At 39.7% G+C, this 21,077-nt stretch overlaps 1 protein-coding gene across 3 annotated transcripts in view; it reads right to left on the minus strand.

Annotated features, from left to right (window-relative positions):
• dhx9 (DEAH (Asp-Glu-Ala-His) box helicase 9) overlaps positions 1–21,077 on the minus strand; it is an 89,601-nt gene that overhangs the window by 12,106 nt on the left and 56,418 nt on the right. For all 3 annotated transcript variants that reach the window (XM_073063282.1, XM_073063283.1, XM_073063284.1), the window contains 10 exons: positions 19,200–19,413; positions 17,658–17,752; positions 17,248–17,321; positions 14,799–14,951; positions 14,415–14,575; positions 6,954–7,065; positions 2,924–3,085; positions 2,676–2,803; positions 1,318–1,547; positions 147–262 (listed from right to left, as the gene is read on the minus strand). In XM_073063282.1, coding sequence (XP_072919383.1) covers positions 147–262; positions 1,318–1,547; positions 2,676–2,803; positions 2,924–3,085; positions 6,954–7,065; positions 14,415–14,575; positions 14,799–14,951; positions 17,248–17,321; positions 17,658–17,752; positions 19,200–19,413 — 1,445 coding nt within the window. The remainder of the gene's footprint in view (positions 1–146; positions 263–1,317; positions 1,548–2,675; positions 2,804–2,923; positions 3,086–6,953; positions 7,066–14,414; positions 14,576–14,798; positions 14,952–17,247; positions 17,322–17,657; positions 17,753–19,199; positions 19,414–21,077) is intronic.

Raw genomic sequence — 21,077 nt, forward strand, 5'->3', positions numbered from 1 at the left:
GCTTGTGACTTGCCATCAACTCAAAGGCAAAATATTGCTGAGATCACTAGTAAAACACATATCTTGAAAATAACAGAAAACTGTAAATAATATTCCTTCAAGAATCATGCTGAAACATTCAAAAACACCAATTTAAAGTTTCTTACCATTCATCCATCAAAATAATATCACCATTTCCTGTCACCTTCTTTGAACCATAAAACAGCAGTTGGAGTGGACTAACTAAAGTCATCGCCTTTGCAGATACAGCACGGGTTCGGATCTGAAGAATAATAAAGAATCACATACCCAAGTAATCTAAACATCCATTGATTTTCCCAAACACTTCATTTAAAAGAACAAAAGGAAAAAAAAAGGTTATATATATAAATAAATAATTGTTGCTATAAATAGTTTTGTCCCACAAAGACTGTATCTGGTGTAACACATTAAGAATCAGTATTAAATTAGCATCCAGTTTCAAAGTCCACTAACTTTGGTAAGACAGAAAGAAATTCTTGAACACTGTTCAAAGACTATTACGTTTATTCACATTGTCTGCTTCATCTTGGAAAACTTGTATTTAACACTTAGAATGTGACTGGACTGCAGCTTTCCAAACAGCCAAGGAAGGAACTTTTGCATCAAACTGCATGATTAGATCCAATAAAACGTGTAATCCAACTTAACTTAAGAATCAAGGAATCATGCTGCCTTGCAGCATATTAAAGCTGAAAGGAGAATTCAAAGCAGATTGGGAGAACAATATTCCCTGAAATATTCAATTTAAAATACATCTTAAATTTTGTTTCAACATGCATAGCTACCAGTTAATTGATTTTACTGAATTCAATAATCTCTCAATCCATGTGTTCAATTGTTTCTGCACAGGATATCCCTGTTGCACAAGTCAGAAAGTTCAATGGCTGGATTAATGTGATCAGAATTCTTGTTTCAAGTTTTCAACATTCCCTAAGGATCACTGCATTCTTGGAGAAAAGCTAACTACAGTATATGAACCAATGGAAGTCAAAAATTGACCATTCCTTATACATTAAAATATGCTTCTCAATTTACATTGTACCTCGTTTTAATGAGGATTAGAATTAGATAATAGCTGGGGATTGTGGTGAAAGAGGGTAAATTGGAAAGTGGAGAATAAAATAAAAGATAAATTTAGTCCTCAATTTCCACTCCCACCGAAGTTATCTTGAATATTCTGCAAAAAGAATTAAGGATTATGGTAGTAATGAATTTGAATGTGAAATTATGACCTGAGTCCAAAATAGCTATACATCTTGCTCTGGACAATGAGAAATGCTCAGTTGTGTTACTCACCTTTTCCCCAAACACAAAGAACGGAGAAGGATATTTTGAATCTTGATTGCTGAAAGGACAATTGACAGAAGACTTGTGGATAAGTGCATTGCGCCCCTCTGTTGTTAATATTTTCCGCTTTTCCTTGTGGTAGCAGACATTAGGATACAGTCCAAAACACAGAAGCGAAATAATCAGGTCAAGATTATTATCTGGTCCGGTATTATTAAATACCTGTGTCATCAGACATTCTATTGAGAAGGAATGAAAGAGAGAAACCTTTGTTCAATATTCAAACTGTACTTGTTTAAAAAACACATATTCCCTCCTAAACAATATCAAATCAAGGAAGTATCAGCTGGCATGAACCTGGCTTGAAATCACAATATAAAAGATGCTGCCTGATTTGCTGAGTTCTTCTAGCACTTTGAATACGTTGCTCAAGATTTCCAGCATCTGCTGAATCTCTTGAGTTTACAATATAAAAGTCTGCCATTCAGGTCACCAGAAGGTAGTGAACCTTAGCAGTTCTGTCAGTTCTCATTGAGAATATTAAAGACAGGAGATAGATCTATGAATGTTAAATGAATGAAAGAATGTGGAGTTTGTATGCAAAGGTTGCCCTAATTCAGAAGATTAGCCTGGAAGATTTAAGTAAGAAAACTTAATGTTTAAACCGCAAAAGGATTTTTTTTTAAAAAAAACTAAAGGCAAAATATTGTTCTGCTGCAAGGGAGACAAATACGTGGCTCTTTCAATAATTCTTTGAAGTATTGGCATAAAATTAATAGACCAAACTGACAAACCCCAAGTTTTAAGATTCTATGATTTTTTTTAGAATTAGCATTGTGTATGACAGGCTGACAGTATTCACTTAGTGCTGTCTCCAGTGCATTCTATCAAGACTATTTAATAGCAGTCCTCACACAATGAGCAAATTTAATTATATTATGCTCTATGATTCCTGATATTAAAAAAATGTATTTTGTACGAGGAGTGATTCATGAGTTTGTGGCCTAAAGTAGGAGTCAATTTTAGTAAACCTAGTACATTTATTTTTCAACATAGTCCCCTCCTACATTTACACACTTAGTCCAGCAGTCATGGAGCATACGGATCTTGGACCTCCAGAAAGTGTCCACAGATGGGTGATTGATAAGTTTGTGGCCGAAGGTAGAAAGAGATGAGTTATACAGCTCTCGTTACATGCGCATGTAAGGTCAACTCCTTGAGTGATTATGCAGTAAGTTTGATGTTAATAACCCATTTCCTTAGGCCACAAACTTAACAATCACCCCTCATAAGAGCACCAACTAGAATGAACAAACAACCTGGCAACAGTGCGCTAGATTTTAAAAGATTAAAAAATATTCATGTACCTTCAGGAAAGCCGGAGTTGATGAGAATGTCCTTCAGCTGAACCTTAGCTTCCCACGTCATCCGTAAAGTTGCCATGTTTAACCTTTTATGCTCACAAAATCTGATTTCTGCATCTTCCCCTCCCATTCTAGGAATAAAAACGTATCAATGCTCAAATGTAGTTCACTTGCCAGAATTATAGCAATACTGTGCAGAAATGGAATACAGTTTGGTATTTATAAATTTCCCTGCCCATTCATTGGAATACCTTGCATCATCCCACGATTGGAATACTGAAAGTAGAGCCACATGATCTGAAAATCTTGTTCCTGCAAAATTCCTGTGCACATAGCCGAGACGTTTGCCTTCATTAATAAAAGGCTCTGGAAAACAAGTAGCAGCAGATATGGTGCACACAGCATCACCAACACTGCAACAAATAAAAACAATCCACTTTAAGATTTTCATCCATTTTCCAACTTCATTCATAACTAAAGACATTTCAAAATACTGAAAAACATTTGCCATACTAGACACATTCAAACAAAATAATGAACACTTCAACTAATGGATTTCTCAAGATGTATCACTGGTTTAATGCCAAACCCTTAACAAGTCAATGTTAAAAACATCATATTCTAAATTCAAATCTAACTTGAATTTTGCTGCAACCAAACTTAACTTAAACAGGAATTTACTTTCTAATTTAGGTCTCACATTTGAAGAAGTTGAGGAATTGAGTGTATCCATGTATTTTCCAGACCCCTTGCACAAAGCAGTTCGAAGAAGTTTAGTGTACTATCATAATTCTATTTTTTTTTAACCATTTAAGGTTTTACCCCCGTTGGAGCTTTAGGCTCATAGCATTGAACTCCAGATGCAAGCTGACTTGAATCAAATCTTGTTTGATAACACTTGCACCACCAGTATCCACTGAGTTCTCCTCGTTCTCTGATAGCAGGTGCAAAACTTAATATAGGCATGACCATAATACCATATGACATAGAAACAAATTAGGCCATTTGGCCCATCGAGTCTGCTCTGCCTTTCTACACAGCTGTTCCATTTTTCATCTCAGTGACAATCTCCTGCCTTTCCCCCATATCCCATCATGCCAGATCAATCAAGAATCAATCAACCTCTACCTTAAATATACCCAATGACTTGGTCTCCACAGCTACCTGTGGCAAAGAATTCCACAGATTCACCACTTACTGGCTAAAGAAATTCCTCCTCAACTCCATTCTAAAAGGATGGTCCCCTTTTCTGAGAATGTTTCCATGGTCTTAGACTCTCCCACCAGACGAAACATCCTCTCCACATCCACTCTATCAAGGCTTTCAGCATTCAATAGATTTCAATTAAGTCACCCCTCATTCTTCTGAATTCCAGTGAATAGAGCCCCAAGAGCTATCAAATGCTCTTTATGTGATAAGCCATTTAATCGTGGAATCATTTTTGTGAGCATCCTTTGAATCTTCTCCAGTTTCAGCACATCCTTTCTAAGATAAATTGCTCACGATACTCCAAGTGAGGCCTCACCAGTACTTTATAAAGGGTCAACATTACATCTCTGTTTTTCTATTCTAGTCCTCTTGAAATGAATGCTAACATTGCATTTGCCTTCCTCACCAGACTTACCCTGACTCTTTTGTAGTTTTTCTCCATTTAGAAAACAATCAACCCTTCCATTTCTTCTATCAAAATGCATGACCATACACTTCCTGACACTATTCCATCTGCCATTTCTTTGTCCATTCTCCTAAAGTCTTAAGTCCTTGTCTCTCTACTTCCTTGAAACTACCTGCCCCTCCACATATCTTCATTTCAACTGCAAACATTTCAACAAAGGCACAAATTCCATCATCCAAATCACTGACATATAATACAAAAGGAATTGGTCCCAACACAGATCCCTGTGGAACACCACTAGTCACCGGCAGCCAGCCAGAAAAAACTTCTTTTATTCCCATGCTTTGCCTCTTGCCAAGCAGCCAGTCTTATCCATTCCTCTAATCTTTCCTGTAATACCATGGACTCCTAGCTTGTTAAATAGCCTCATGTGTGGCATCTCGTCAAATGCCTTCTGAAAATCTAGGTACGCAACATTAACTGATTCTCCTTTGTCTTGTTATTGCTTCGAAGATTTGTCAGACAATATTTTCCCCTGAGCAAACCATGCTGACTATGGCCTATTTTATCATGTTTCTCCAAGTACCCTGAGATCTTGTCCTTAATAAGCAATTCCAACATCTTCCCAGCTAACTGGCCCATAGTTTCCTTTCTTCTGCCTCTCTCCCTTCTTGAAGAGTGGAGAGATATTTGTAATTTTCCAGTCCTCCAGAACCATGCCAGAACCTATTGATTCTTGCAAGATCATTACTAATGCCTTCACAATCTCTTTAGCCACCTCTTTCAGAACCATGACGAGTGTATCTTCTATTCCAAGTGGCTTATCTACCTTCAGAACTTTCAGTACCCCAAGCGACTTCTCCTAAGAAATGGCAACTTCATTCATTTCTACCCCCTAAATGCTCTTGACCTTTTGGCACTCTTCCATAGTGAAGACTGATACAAAATACTTATCCAGCATTTCCTTGCTCCCCATTGCTACCTCTCCAGCATCATCCAGTGGTCCGATATCTACTATCACCTCTTTATTTACACTTTATATATCTTCAGAAACTTTTGCTGTCTTCTTTAATATTACTGGCTAGCTCACCTTCGTATTCCTTTTTTTTTTTACCTTTATGACTTTTTTAGTTGCTTTCTGTTGGTTTTTAAAAGCTTCACAATCCTCTAACTCCCCCACTAAGTTTTCCCCTATTATATGCCCTCTCTTTAGCTTTTATGTTGGCTTTGACTTTTCTTGTTAGCATGGTTGTGTCATCTTTCCTTAAGAATACTTCTTTCTCTTTGGGATGTATATATATCCTGTACCTTCCAAACTGCATCCAGAAATTCCAGCCATTGCTGCTCTGCCGTCATCCCTGCCAGTGCTTCTGGCCAACTCCTCTCACATACTTGTGTAATTCCCTTTACTCCACTGTAATATTGATACATCTAGCTTTAGCTTCTTGATCTCAAATTATTCACAATACTCCAAGTGAGGCCTCACCAGTGCTTTATAAAGTTTCAACAATACATCCTTGCCTCTATATTCTAGTACTCTTGAAATGAATGTTAATATTGCATTTGCCTTCCTCACCACACACTCAACCTGCAAATTAACTTTTCTGAAATCCCGCACAAGGGTGCCCAAATCCCTCTGTGCCCTCGTTTTTAAATTTTCTCTCCATTTAGAAAATAGTCTGCCCTTTTACTTCTTCTACCAAAGTGCATAACCATACACTTCCTGTCACTGTATTCCATCTGCCACTCTTTGCCCATTCTCCAAATCTGTCCAAGCCCTTCTGCAGCTTCTCTACTCCTTCAAAACTACCTGCCTCCCCCAACCTATCTTCGTATCGTCCACAAAATTCTCGCACTGTGCACATTCACTTAACATCTGGTCATTTGGAGCATTTTGTTGCCTACCTGGAATTTACATACACGTATGAAAGGAATCTTGGAATGTAAACATATTGGAACAATATCAGAAACAAATTTAATTCAAGAACTATGTAAATAGAAAATAATTAAGTGTTAAAGATATATCGAAGAATTTGTATGTCAGGACTAAAGTCATTATGTAGTTTCAATCTGTCCTAAGATCTCAAGTTGCAGAAGTTTAATTTACAGAAATTATTCAAATAGAAACTATTATGTAGGGCACTCAGAAATCCTTTCTCTTACAGACATCTCAAAGACAGGCTTCCATTTCAATATCCTTAATGTGAAGTACAACGAAAGCAAATTAAATTTGTAATCTATAGACAAAGAAGCCACCTATTAATACATAGCACAATTTTGTTTCACAGATCCTCATTTGGCAAAAAGGATGCATTAAACAGGATGTGGCGAATTTCACAGAAATATGCACTAAATGTAGTGTAGCAGTTAAAGTGACAGTATTCCAATTCGAGGTATTAGAATGCCATTTATAAAGAGTTTGTATGTTGTTCCTGTAAAATGTGTGGGTTTCCTTCGGGTGTTCCAGTTTCCTCCCATATTCCAAAGACATATCGGTTAGTAAATTAACCGGGCAGTGCAAGTTATTAGGCTGGAAGGGCAGATTCCCTACTGTATCTTGAAAAAATAGTTTAATAAATGTTTTGAATTCCATATCCTGGTACTAAAGAAGCACTGTTGGATTTTATTGAATACAATTTTTTCAAGTAATCTTTGCTTTGACTTACTGGAAAATGCAGCCCATAATCATCATTTTGCCTAGGCGTGGTTCAATAGGAAGCCGAGCTAAGATGCGGCCCAATGGAGTCAACTCATCATTGGTATCCAAAGCATCAAGTTCTGATGAAGAAAATACATTTTAAAAATACATTTATACTATTTGCAAACAAACCATTACTGATGTGTAGGCATCAAAGTATGATCTGAAGTAAGCAATTTATGTGCTGGAAAGAGATTTTTATGACAATGAATCAGCAACATACTTGCTTATTTACATATTTCAACATTTCTACAGAATGTAGTTCCTATTCCTTCAGGTTCAGAGTTTTGAAATATTAAGAGCAATATTTGAAATTTGTGCCAGATGCAGTACGTATACAAGATGTCTCTTATGCTGCAATAATTTAGAGAGCATAATTATGCAGCAAGTAGACCTGCCACACAATTCCTGCATCCCAGCTTTAAACTGGACATGAGGTATAGTCTGTGTAAAGTTTGCATATTCTCCCCAAGACACAAATTTCCAGGTGCTATAATTTCCTTCTACATCCTAAATATTTGCAAGCAGGTTAACTGGCCACTATAAAATAACTGAATTGTAGATGAGAGTAGGAAAATTAGAGAGAACTTGATTAGATGTAACAGAGAATAGGCTACAGGTAAGTGGAACTGATGCAAATGCTCCTGACAGCTGGTCGGCCGAATAGATAGATAGATAGATACTTTATTCATCCCCATGGGGAAATTCAACTTTTTTTCCAATGTCCCATACACTTGTTGTAGCAAAACTAATTACATACAATACTTAACTCAGTAAAAAATATGATATGCATCTAAATCACTATCTCAAAAAGCATTAATAATAGCTTTTAAAAAGTTCTTAAGTCCTGGCGGTAGAATTGTAAAGCCTAATGGCATTGGGGAGTATTGACCTCTTCATCCTGTCTGAGGAGCATTGCATCGATAGTAACCTGTCGCTGAAACTGCTTCTCTGTCTCTGGATGGTGCTATGTAGAGGATGTTCAGAGTTTTCCATAATTGACCGTAGCCTACTCAGCGCCCTTCGCTCAGCTACCGATGTTAAACTCTCCAGTACTTTGCCCACGACAGAGCCCGCCTTCCTTACCAGCTTATTAAGACGTGAGGCGTCCCTCTTCTTAATGCTGCCTCCCCAACACGCCACCACAAAGAAGAGAGCGCTCTCCACAACTGACCTATAGAACATCTTCAGCATCTCACTACAGACATTGAATGACGCCAACCTTCTAAGGAAGTACAGTTGACTCTGTGCCTTCCTGCACAAGGCATCTGTGTTGGCAGCCCAGTCTAGCTTCTCGTCTAACTGTACTCCCAGATACTTGTAGGTCTTAACCTGCTCCACACATTCTCCATTAATGATCACTGGCTCCATATGAGGCCTAGATCTCCTAAAGTCCACCACCATCTCCTTGGTCTTGGTGATATTGAGACGCAGGTAGTTTGAGTCGCACCATATCACAAAGTCCTGTATCAGTTTCCTATACTCCTCCTCCTGTCCATTCCTGACACACCCCACTATGGCCGTGTCATCAGCGAACTTCTGCACATGGCAGGACTCTGAGTTATATTGGAAGTCTGATGTGTACAGGGTGAACAGGACCAGAGAGAGTACGGTTCCCTGCGGCGCTCCTGTGCTGCTGACCACCGTGTCAGACCTACAGTCTCCCAACCGCACATACTGAGGTCTATCTGTCAAGTAGTCCACTATCCAATCCACCATGTGAGAGTCTAAAAAGGAATGGCTTTTTATGCTCTTGACAGCTGGTAGGTCGAACGGCTTCCTTTTTAGTCACATAAAGCTATAATTAAAGCATTCACAAAAATAAGAATGCATTTTAGCATAAAGAAGAGAAAATCTGCAGATGTTGGAAGGCTGGAACCAGCATCTGCAGATTTTCTCTTGTTTGTGCTAAAATGCATTATTTTTGTGATTGCTTTAATTGTATCTTTGTGTGACAAAATGGAAGCCGTTCGACCTACCAGCTGTCAAGAGCATAAAAAGTCCATGAAGTACGTCGCTGCATTATTCATTACACAAAAGAAATTATGAGCACGGTTAGCCCCCTAGTCATCCCAACTAGCCTTGTGCTCATCATCATCACGGCTGAATTGTCCTAGGCCAGAAGTCCTTTTCTATCTTCAATTCCCTGATCATTTAAAAATCATCCTACAGCTTCCAATTTTAAAGCTCAAACATTATCTGGTAATTATCAGACTTTTAAGCAAAATTCTCCCAACGTCGAGCATGTCCCCTCAAGATCATGTTATTTTTCAAAAAGATCACCCTTCATTCTTCTAACTGCAAAGAATGTATGACAACAATCTCATCACAGGAATTATATTAGTGAATATCTTCTGAAATGACTTCAGTACACCTGTACCCTTTCTTAAATAAGGCAACCAAAGCTGAATGGGTATTCCAGAGTATGACCTACCCAACACCAAATCCAATTATAACAATACTTATGTATTTCTTAACTCCGATTTACCTGTCACATCTAATTCAGTTGTGTTTCAAACTCCTTGCAGCACCTACAGGAACAACAGTTCAATCCCTCTGTGGTAGTTTCTCTCCATCTCAATAACGGCATGCCATATTTCCCACTTAAGGGCATAACCTCAAAACTGTCTACACTAAACTCCATTTGCCACATTTTTTGCCGACACACTTAATCTATATTCAATTGCAGAATCAAGTATCCTCATTGTAGCATGCTTTCCTACCTGTTTTTGACTCATCAACAAACTCAGAACCTTTTCTAATAGCCCTTCCTTTTAAGTTATGAACACTGGAGAGGTGGTGATACGGTGGTATTAACACTCAATTAATAACACATAAAATGCTGGTCAGGGAGCTTCTACGGAAGTGAATAAATAGCTGACATTTTTTCAGACTGAGACCCTTCATCAGGACTGGAAAGGAAAGGGAAGGATGCCAGAAAAATGCGGGAGGGGAGGGAAATGAAAACAAGCTAGCAGGTGATAGGTGAAGCCAGGTGGGTCAGAGAGGGGAGATGAGAATCTGATAAGGAAAGGGGAGCATGGAAGTAAGGGGACGAAGAGGGGCACGTGGGGTAGGTGACAGGCAAGTGAGGAGAAGAGGAGACTAGGGGGAGGGGGAAAAAATTGCCACAAGTTGGAGAAATCAATACTCATGCCATCAGGTTGGAGGCTACATGGAAGGCAAATAATGTGTAACTCTGCCAACCTGAGAGTGCCCTCATTGTGGCAGAAGAGGAGGACATGCACTGACACGTCAGAATGGGAATGGGGATAGGTGCTAAAATGGTTGGCCATCAGGAAATTGCACATTTTACGCATTTTCCCCCTGCGAAGTCTACACGCCACCCTCTCTGCTATACGGATACCTAAGGGCCCTGTCTCAGTCTCTATCACAGCTCTGGGGATCACTTCCCTCTGGACTTCTCCTCAACCCCTAGTGCACCCTGCTGTCTCCAATGCCTCCAGACCGTGGTTCCTGCGGCCTCCCATTTGGACCTCAATTCAATCGGACACTGCCAGACCACGAATACCATTATCAACAGCCCAGTTCCAATGATCACAAGTGCCTTCAGAAGCAGCTTCCAGCTCTGACTTCACCCCAGACTGCATTGGTGCTGTTTCATGCACCCACACTGAGCTTGTCAATTTCATCACTTTTGCCTCCAACTTCCAGCCCTTGAACTCACTTGGCCCCTTCTGATACTTCTTTCCCTTTTCTTGATTACTCAGTCTCCATGACTGGAGACCAATTGCCTACTGATAACTTTTATAAACCCACCATTGCCCATGGCCATCCTGACTATAGCTCCTTCCACTCTGTCTCCTGTAAAAATGTCATTCCCTTTGTCTCTGCCACATCTGTTCCCAGGATGAAGCTTTCCTTTCTAGGACAGAAATTAACTCGTTCTTCAAAGAATGGGGTGTCCCTTCTTCCACTTCTGCCCTCATTCACATCTCCTTTAATTTTCCAGACATCTGAACCCATCCCATCTTCTCACCGCTTTAACCGTTCCTCACCTATCACCCCTATGAGGATCCACATCTTACATATCATTCTCAACAACTTCCACTATCTTCAATGTGATCCAACCACCAAACAGATCTTTACGCCCCCAACTCTTCACAGGGATCGTTCCACCATGATTCCCTTGTCCATTCATCCCTTCGCACTAATGTCCCTCCTGGCACATATCCCTGCTAGCAACAGTAATGCTACACCAGACCATTTGCCTCCTTCCTAGTCTCCATTTAGAGCCCCAAGAGGTCCTCTTCTACCACAATGAGAATACTCTTAGTTTAGAGGAACAATACCTCATATTCTATCCAGTTTGCCTCCAACCTGGTGGCATAAATATTGATTTCTCCAACCCGGTATTTTTTTCTCTACCCCTTCCCTCTTCTATTTCACACTCAAGCCTTTTCTCCTCACCTACCTATCACCTCCCCCTAATACCTTTCTTCCATAGTCCTCTCTCTTCTCCTGTCAGATTCCTTCTTCTCCATCTCTTTGCCTGTTCCACCTATCATCTCCCAGCTTCTTACTTCATCCCCCTTTTCCACACACCTGACGGCACCTGTCACCTTCTAGCTTGTCATCCTTCCCCTCCCCCACCTTCCTATTCTGACACTCTCCCTTTTCCTTTCCAGTCCTGATGAAGGGTCTCAGCCCAAAGCATTGACTGCTTATTTATTTCCTGCTGTCCTGCTGTGTTCCACCAACATCTTGGGTGTGTTTCTTTGGATTTCCAGCATCTGCAAATCTCTTGTTTGTGACCTGATGAATAATCTAGATACCCAGGGTATCTGCAAACCTGGGTTCATATCTCACCCTGGTAGATGGTAATAAGAGTTCTTGACCAAGCCATTCCAAAACTGCTGCAACAAGGTCAGAAGTAGAAATTGGCACTGATGAGTGCACGTTGTTCAGCAACATTCGCAACAACTCTTCACATAATTAAGCGGTCAACAAGTAAATACAGCAAGATCTGGACAGTATCAAGCCTGGGCCAATAGGTAAAAAATAAAATATGTGTCATACAAGAGCCAGATTATGACAATATCCAACAAGAGAAAAGCCAGCTATCACCCCCCAGACATGCCATTCTACCATTAGCATTTACTTCCACCACTATCAATTTCCTGTGAGTTGCCATTGACCAGAAACAGATCTAGAGTAGCCATATACATAACATGCCTACAAGCGACCAGAGATTCAAATTCTGCAGCAACTAACTCAACTCTCCAAAGTCCATCCAATCTCTACAAGGCTCAAGTCAGGAGTATAATGGAATACTATTTATTTGTTTAGATAAGTACAGTTTCCACAACAAGCAGTCTAGTTGATAGGCACCCCATCCACAATCATTCATTTCTACCATTACCAACATACTGTAGCAGCAACTAGTACCAATGACAGAATGCACTACAGCAATTCTCCAAGATTCCTTAGACAGCACCTTCCAAACCTAGTACCTCTATCAGCTAGATGGACAACAGCAAAAGGATGGGACCAGGACACTCCTGCTCTGGAAATATATTGCCATTATCATTATTTCTGGATCTCTCTCCTGAACAGTATTGAGGTACACATAAACCTCGAGGCTTACAGCAGTTCAAGGTTGCAGTTCACCACTACTTTCTCATGGGCAAAGAGGGATGGGCAATTAAACAGCAACTCAGCCTATACAATCCACATCCTTTGAATGAATTTAAAACGGTGGTAAATATTTGAGAAGAACTGATCTTCATGGCAATCCACTAATGTCATCTATCCAGCCTGAAAAAAAGATCAATTTATTCCAATTCTGTTTTATCAGTGAAGGCCAGTCTTCTGTGAATGTTGACATGTACCTCCAAGACAGTGAGCTCATCGTGTGCACTAGCCTGCTTCAAAGGTACAATTTAACGTCAGAGAACTGCATACAATATACATCCGGAAATGCTTTTTCTTCACAACCATCCACGAAAACAGAGGAGTGCCCCAAACAATGAATGACAGTTAAATGCTAGAATCCCAAAGTCCCCCCAGCTTCCCCCTCCCACGCATAAGGCGCAGCGAGCAAAAATTCCCCTCCCCCCACCGGCAAAAAAAAGCATCATGATATGCCTTCTGAAAATCCAAACACACTACATCTACACAGCTCCCTCTATCTTTACAAATGGACTCTAGAAAATTAGTCAAACATGAGCTTCTTTTCAAAACTCCAGGCTGACTCGATTAGATTGTAATAAGCTTCTCTAAGCAAACAGCTAGTTTCATCCAAAATTTTGTCAACAACAGATGTTAAATGGCCTATTGTTTTCTTCTTGAACAATATCATCACATTCATAGTTTTATGATCCACAGATACACTCCCTAAAATCAATGAGTTTTAAAAAACTTCAACCAAATCTGCAGCCACATCTTTTCACCACATGCTTCAGAACCCTTGGAACATTGCAGTCCCATTTACTTTTTCAATATCTTAAACACTGTGATAGGGAAGAGAATCACAGATATAGATATCTTGGAACGAGGTCCTTCAGCCTAGAGACCATACTAAACATCAAGCACCACTTTTTACATTAATGTTATCTTTACCCATCTTACTTCCATAAACCTCTGCCTTCTACCTGAAAGATTCTGTCACAGATCTACACACAATGAGCAATTTTAAGTGGCCAATCTACCAACCCATGCCTTTGGGATGCGAGTTACTACAAACTTTCCTATTCTATATGAAACCAACCTATCCCATATCTGTGGAATATTTCTACTGTCTTCCCCCACGAAGAACGATGCCAAGTTCTGATTTCCTGCCTTTTCCTTGCTTCCCAGTATTAATTCCTTCATCTTAGCCTCCAATGATCTTTTACTCATGCTGCCCTCTTCCTTTTAATATGTCTACAGACGCTCCTGCTGCTATGACTTGCCAGTTTTCAAATCAATTTCCCCCACCATTTATAGCTGGGTCCTGAAAGATCCACTGTCTTCTGGTCTATTACTAACTTCAATCTCTTAGCATTCACTACTTTTCATTTAATATTTTCCTTGACCTTCTCAATCAACCATTTTTCTCATTTCGCCCTCTTTCTAACTGCAGTAAATTAGTAATCTGAATTATGGTGAAAGGCTGAAGAGCACTGTAGCTTGGTCAAATTAAATATTCAAAAAGTATTGAGATTAAACCAACTTCAACATCAATTCAGATTTCATTGCTTCAATGGAACTGAATGATTTCCTGATTTCAAAGTAGAATGGAATATCACAATACAAACCACAATGGGAGGGTATGTATTTCCTTCAACATTTCTCAGTCAAAGTAACATAATCGTTTAAAAAAATCAGTAATTTACTGCAAGGGAGTTTCGTCTTTTAAGGATTTCGAAGTTTGTCAATTTTTTTTATCATCTATGAAGTAGCTCAATATCATATAACCAGGATTCACCTCGCAAAGTGTGTTCTGCCTCAATAACTGCATCCAGTGGTGGGGGTTCAATAGCTTTAGCCAGAAATGGTCCAATTCCTCCCAGACGAAGAAGTTTGATGCTTAGAGCCACTTCATGAAGAGGTGTACGGAATATCTCGGGAGTCATGTGGGTCTCAAGTCTGAGCATAGACAAATTTAGATTGTTCATGAAACAACAAAACAGAAATCTCCAGAAATTTACCTTTTCCAAAAAAATCTCTAATTAACATGCAAATTTTACATCAAATTCAACAAGTTAAAATTTGATTTCTAATTTATTGAAGATGACAGCTTAGTGACATAGACTGCAAGACAACCTACTCATAAATGTCAGATTTTAAAGATCTATTATTTAATTCATACCTCTCAAAACGTGCCTTGCTACAGAGATGGAAGCAGAAGCCAGGTCGGACACGGCCTGCTCTACCCCGTCGCTGTTCCAAATTGGTCTTGGAAGCCCACACTGTGGCGTAATTGGTCATATTGTTGTGAGATGTAAACAGCTTCATTTTCTGTCTGAAAATTACATTCAAATAAGGTGTAGAGCTCAACACTTGACATGGGAATGATCAATTTAAACTTGTTAATGAAATGAGATTTCTGAATATAACTCTAGATGGCTAAAGGAATGAGGCCTCATTGATTCCTTGAGCAATAATGTTCAGATGAACTAACAATTTAATTAATGCTATTGATCAACTACTTATAAATTCTTCAATTACAAACAAAAGATCTCCAATTTTTAGATCTGTTAAAAGTGCTGATAGGTCATAGCTGTTGATAAGACAATGCTATATCATGGTTTTCTTTAGGGTAAGATCATTTCTATTGAATTACTGAAAAAGAAATCCATGCCAGAACTGATGTCCTTTGGTAATACTCTGATACAATGAGGGTACACATTAGGTCCTAATCCTCTTGGAATAAACAATTCAACTGTCTGAAGTAACATTTCTTGACCTTTAGGTGCCAAGACAGAGATTTTATTACAGCCAACACAAAAGATATAAGATGGATATTGTCTTCCATGAATAACTGCTTACTGAAGACCTTTCTTTTTGTCTTAACTTTCTGCCAAAATAGTATCCACAATATCTAAAAAGATTTTCTCCACACCCTGAAAGAAAAACATTTAGCTTCCTGTCTAGCCCAATATATTAAACATATTTGCATTAACTTACTAAATAAGGCATCAATCAATCAGGACTGATGAGAAAAACATTTCCTGACCACAGGGCCCCAAGTTGGATTTCTTTAACCAAGAGGGCTGTAAGGCTCAGCCCTCAAGTACATTTAAGACAAAAACAGAAAATATCAATAGAAGGCAACACGAGTGAATCTGCAGATGCTGGAAATAAATTTTAAAAAACCACAAAATGCTGGCAGAACTCAGCAGGCCAGACAGCATCTATGGGAAGAGGTAATAATGACATTTCGGGCCGAAACCCTTCATCAGGAGTGAAGTAACATGGGATGGTCGAGGGGGGATAAGAAGTAGGGGGAGGGATAAAGTAGAGAGCTGGGAAGTGATAGGCTGGAGGGAAATGGGCTGGGGGAAGGTGGCGAATTATGGGAAATAAAAGAGAAAGAAAGGTAGGGCTGGGGGGAGAGATTATAGTGAGGGGGGAAAGAGAGAGAAAGAGAACCAGACTAAAATAATAGATAGGGATGGGGGTAAGGGTGGGGGGCAGGGGTATCAATGGAGGTCAGTGAGTTGGATGTTCATGCCGGCAGGAAGGAGGCTACCTAGGCGGGAGATAAGGTATTGCTCCGTTGACCGGTGAGGGTGAGGGTTAGGGTGCGAGTATGCGGGCAGTGGGCAAAATAACCCTCTAGTGTTTCTGGATCTCGTATTGGAGATGCTGTTCGCTTTACCCTGCCACTTTGTTTTGGTCCACGTTGTCATCATCTCGGTCCCCGACTTGCCTTTATTGGGATCTTCTCCTCATTAACCTCCATTCTGGACTTTAAGTTAAAATGGCGGAGTTATTGTTTATGGACAGTGCTTTGGATTTAGATTTGGGGTTTTCTTGTAGGGACTAGGTGCTGTGATTTGGGGGTTGTGCAGTAGCTAATTGTGGGGCAGGACAGGCCTGGGGGAAGGTTTGGGTAATGGGGGTTGAGGACTCCAGGCAAAGGGAGCTGGGGTAGGGTGGACAATGGTATTGTGGGACGGTTCGGGTTATTAAAAAAAAATAATTGATATAAATAACAGAAAATAAACAAATTGATCTAAGGAAGGAACTGGGTCTGTAAGTTATTCAAGGACGCTACTTCATCCCTCCCCCCACTTCTTATCCCCCCTCAACCATCCCATGTTACTCCACTCCTGATGAAGGGTTTCGGCCCAAAATGTCGTTATTACCTCCTCCCACAGATGCTGTCTGGCCTACTGAGTTCTGCCAGCATTTTGTGGTTTTTTAAAATATAATAGAATTATGTTAATCAATATTAAGGTTAGTGACAGAACTGCAGAAAGAAATTAGCCACAATCTTACTGAAACAGAGTAGGCAGAAGCAGCTGAATGGCTTGCTCTTGTTTCTACTTATTTTATTAGTTAGAAATATCCAGATATTCAATGTTAGCTGGCCAACATCCCTCTCCTCCACAGAGTTAATGACATTAATTTCTTATCACTGGATACTGCATCTGCTTTTCAAAAATCATTTCCTATATTACAAAAGTCATCCCAGAACCTGTATAAGAAAATACTGAAACATCAAAGTTGGTATATACATATGAGCTTGAGTATTTAAATAATTATAAATTAATATTTTGTTTTTTTAAATTCATATTTATATGATCACTTACTTGCATGAATCAATGACATAAACTACGTCATTAATGGTAATGCTCGTTTCTGCAATGTTTGTAGCCAAAATTACCTGGTGGTAGAAAATTAAAATCGGGATCATTGCTCACATACTCAAATATCGGTTAAATTTCATACTACTGAATATTTCTTGCATTTATAGTGCTAAAGCTTCATTTACCTTGCAGATTTAGCTGGAACAATCTACTATGACTCAAAATATAAAGTGTGTCTGCAAAATATCAGTAGGCCATTGTATTTCCCTTCCCCATTTCATCCTTTCTATGATCCCAAGATTTTTCCCCAAAATTGCAGTTGTACTATAAATGAAATATTGAAAACCAATCGAGTAAATTTATTGTTTGCTTTAAATTTACTGTCAGATCTAAATTAGAATTCCCAATCTAACCTTTCTGACTCCTGTTGGTACAGGATCAAACACCCTGCGCTGTTCCTCTCTTGGAATCTGCGAATGTAATGGCAGAATTCTGTATCTATGGCTTCCTGTTAAGTTAAAAAAAAGTTACAGTGCTTCAATAAAATATTTCAAATTCCTCAATGAAAAACATACTCTAACTTTTAGAACAAAGTGTTCTGTAAAATGCTTAAGTATGGTTACATTAATATCAACATTAAAATTTCGCAGGACCCAAATAGTTTAAATATTGACCCAATAATTTAAGATCAGAAGACTAGAATACTTAGGTTACATGGTGTACAGGTTATGGTACCAGATGCTAATATTACACAAGCATTTTCTTGGGCTAGGGAATTCAAAGTGTTTGAATCACAATCAAGCAAGAAAAATGTGACAACCTGCATGAAAACACATACATTTTCACAGGATTTTGAATCTGGGAATGGGAAGGTACAATAACTGGAAGTAAACATCAAGAAATAAACCTCAGTGGAATGAGAATGAGTGAGTGTGAGAGAGCAAGAGCACGGAGCGGGGGAGAGAGAGTGTGAGATTGTGAGAGAGAATGTGAGAGTGAGAGTGTGTGAGAGTGAGAGACAGTGAGTGTGAGTGTGTGAGAGAGTGAGTGTGTGTTGAGTGTGTGTGAGAGTGAGAGTGAGTGTGTGAGAGTGTGAGAGAGTGAGTGAGAGAGGGAGTGTGAGAGAGTGTGTGAGAGACACTGAGGGGGGAGAGAGAGAGAGGGGAGGGGTGTGGGGGTGTTGGAGAGAGAGAGTGCACGCGAGTGTGCGTGTGAGAGTGAGTGTGTGTGTGGGACTGTGTCCGTGTCTTTAACTCCCAGTGGAGTTGTCACAGCGCCGTCAGGACAAACTTTTTACACTGATCTTTTTGGCAATTGCTCATCATATGGCAGGTCTTGGGCATCTGAAACCTGGCGGAGCCCATCCCTCTCCAGGTGTGTTTTTTTTACAAGGTTGAGTTGCTAGAACCCAGGCACGGATGGAGAGCATGCAAGGGAGCCGGCTGGATTCGAACTTGGGACCTCTTGACCTGAAGTCCAGCTGATGCCACTAGTCAGCTCAAAGAAAATTTGAGACACATTAAAATTGGTAAGACAATAGAAGTAATCTTGACCTAATGTCCTGAAAGTTTTTATGTTTGATCAGTAGAACCTTAGAGGCAAATTAAGTCTTTCTTGTATGTGATTAAAGGTTCAAATCAACAACTCTCATTTGGAGTACAGAAACAACAGTCACTCTCAAGCCACGTGCACAGAACCACGAATGGGAATAAAAACAACACCCAAAAAATGCTGGAGGAACTCAGCAGGCAAGGCAGCAGCTATGAAAAAGAATACAGTTAATGTTTCAGACAAAGACCCTTCATCAGGACTGAGTTCCTCCATCATTTTGAATGTGTTGCTTGGATTTCCAGTACCTGCAGATTGCCTCTTGAATGAAAATGAAAAACAGTGTTTAGAGATCAACAAAATAAACCAAATAAATGAAATTACATAAGAGTAAGACAAACACAAACCAAAGTAAGAATTCATTTCCAGATGTCTTTGCATAGCAAAAATCAAGTTCCACCCAGGCAAGAAAACAAGAACTGCTCCTTCGACTTCCAATGTTTCAATATACTTGAGTAATGCTTCTATCAGTTCAAATGGGGTCTCCTTTTCACTCATCTGCGCCATAGCACGTTTGGTTTCTGGACCATAATCATCACCACAAATGCTGTTGCAGTTAACCTGTAACAATGCAGATATTACAATTCAACAAATCTCACTTCAAATGATCAAATATTTATTTTAGGATATAGCCAATCCTATGAATTGCATATCTCAAAAAAATCACTTTCAATTATATTTTAATAAATTCAGCCCATTATCACAGTTCAAACTTCATTAACACATACATGATCTCAGCAATCTATGCTGCAAAAAGAGAGCTTAGCTTCTTTTATTCCAATGCCAGCTGGCTGTAACTTTAAATACCCTAGAAAAACTTATTGTACTCAGCAGAACTATAAACTTATATTCCATCTGGATAGCCTCCAACTTGATGCATTAATATGGATCTCAGCTCTGGTAATTTATTTCCCCTCCCCTCTTCTACTCCCCATACTGGCCTTTTACCTCTTCTCACCCGCCTATCACTTCTCCAGGTCCCTTCTTCCTTCCCTAGGTCTACTCTCCTCTCCTATCAGATTCCTTCTTCTCTAGCCCTTTACCTCTCGCACCCACTTGGCTTCACCTACTGCCTTCTGGCTAGTCTCCTTCCCCTCCCCCCAACTTTTTATTCTGGCATCTTCCCCCTTCCACTCCCAACCTAAAACAGCAGATGGTTTATTCGTTTCCATAGATGCTGCCCGACTAGCTGAGTTCCTCTAGCTAATCTTTTGTGAGTTCCTTTTTACTATTGCCCTGACCTGAGCAGGCCAGAATCAGAATCAGGTCTAATATCACTGGCACGTGTTAAGAAATTTGTTGTTTTGCGGCAGCAATATATCAATTTAATAATCAAAAAGAACAATAAGTGTGTATATGTATATATAAAGTAATGCAAAAAGTGAGCAAAACAATAGTAAGGTAATGTTCATGAGTTCACTGATGGCGGAGGGGAAGAAGCTGTTCCTGAAACTGTGTCTTCAGGCTGTTGTACCTCCTTCTAGATGGGAGCAATAGGAAGGCATGTCCTGGATGATGGGGGTAATTAATGATGGAAGCTGCCTTTTTGAGGCATTACCTCTTGAAGGTGCCCTCTCTGCTATGGAGGCTAAAGTCCATGATACAACTGGCTCAGTTTATATTCTGCAGTTTTTCCAATCCAGTGCAGTGGCCCTTCCAGATCAGATGGTAATACAACCAGTTCGAACGCTCTCTATGGAACATCTGCAGAAATTTGTGAGTCTTTGGTGACATATCAAACCTCCTCAAAACTCCAAATGAAACATGGCTGCTGCCATGTCTTTCTAACTGTATGCTGGGCCTAGGATAGATCTTCAGAGACAGCGACACCCAGGAATTTGAAACTGCTCACCCTTTTCACTCAATCGCTCAATGAGGACTTGATCGCTCAATGAGGACTGGTTTGTGTTCCCTCAAATTTCCTTTCCTGAAGTCCACAATCAATTCCTTGATTTTACTGATGTTGAGTGCAAGGTTGTTATAACACCACTCAACCAGCTGATCCACTTTGCTCCTGTACACCTTGCTACCATCTGAAATTCTACCAACAATAGTTGTGTCCTCATCAAATTAACAGATGGTGTTTGAGTTGCGCCTAGCCACACAGTCGTTGGGAGTAGACAGAGAATAGAACAATGGGCTAAGCATGTATCTTTAAGATGTGCTGGTGTTGATCATCAGAAATGAGCAGATGTTATTTTGATCAGCAATGACATTATTCTGCT

This window comes from Hemitrygon akajei, chromosome 12, assembly GCF_048418815.1.
Source record: "Hemitrygon akajei chromosome 12, sHemAka1.3, whole genome shotgun sequence".
Classification (NCBI taxonomy): Eukaryota; Metazoa; Chordata; class Chondrichthyes; order Myliobatiformes; family Dasyatidae; genus Hemitrygon; species Hemitrygon akajei.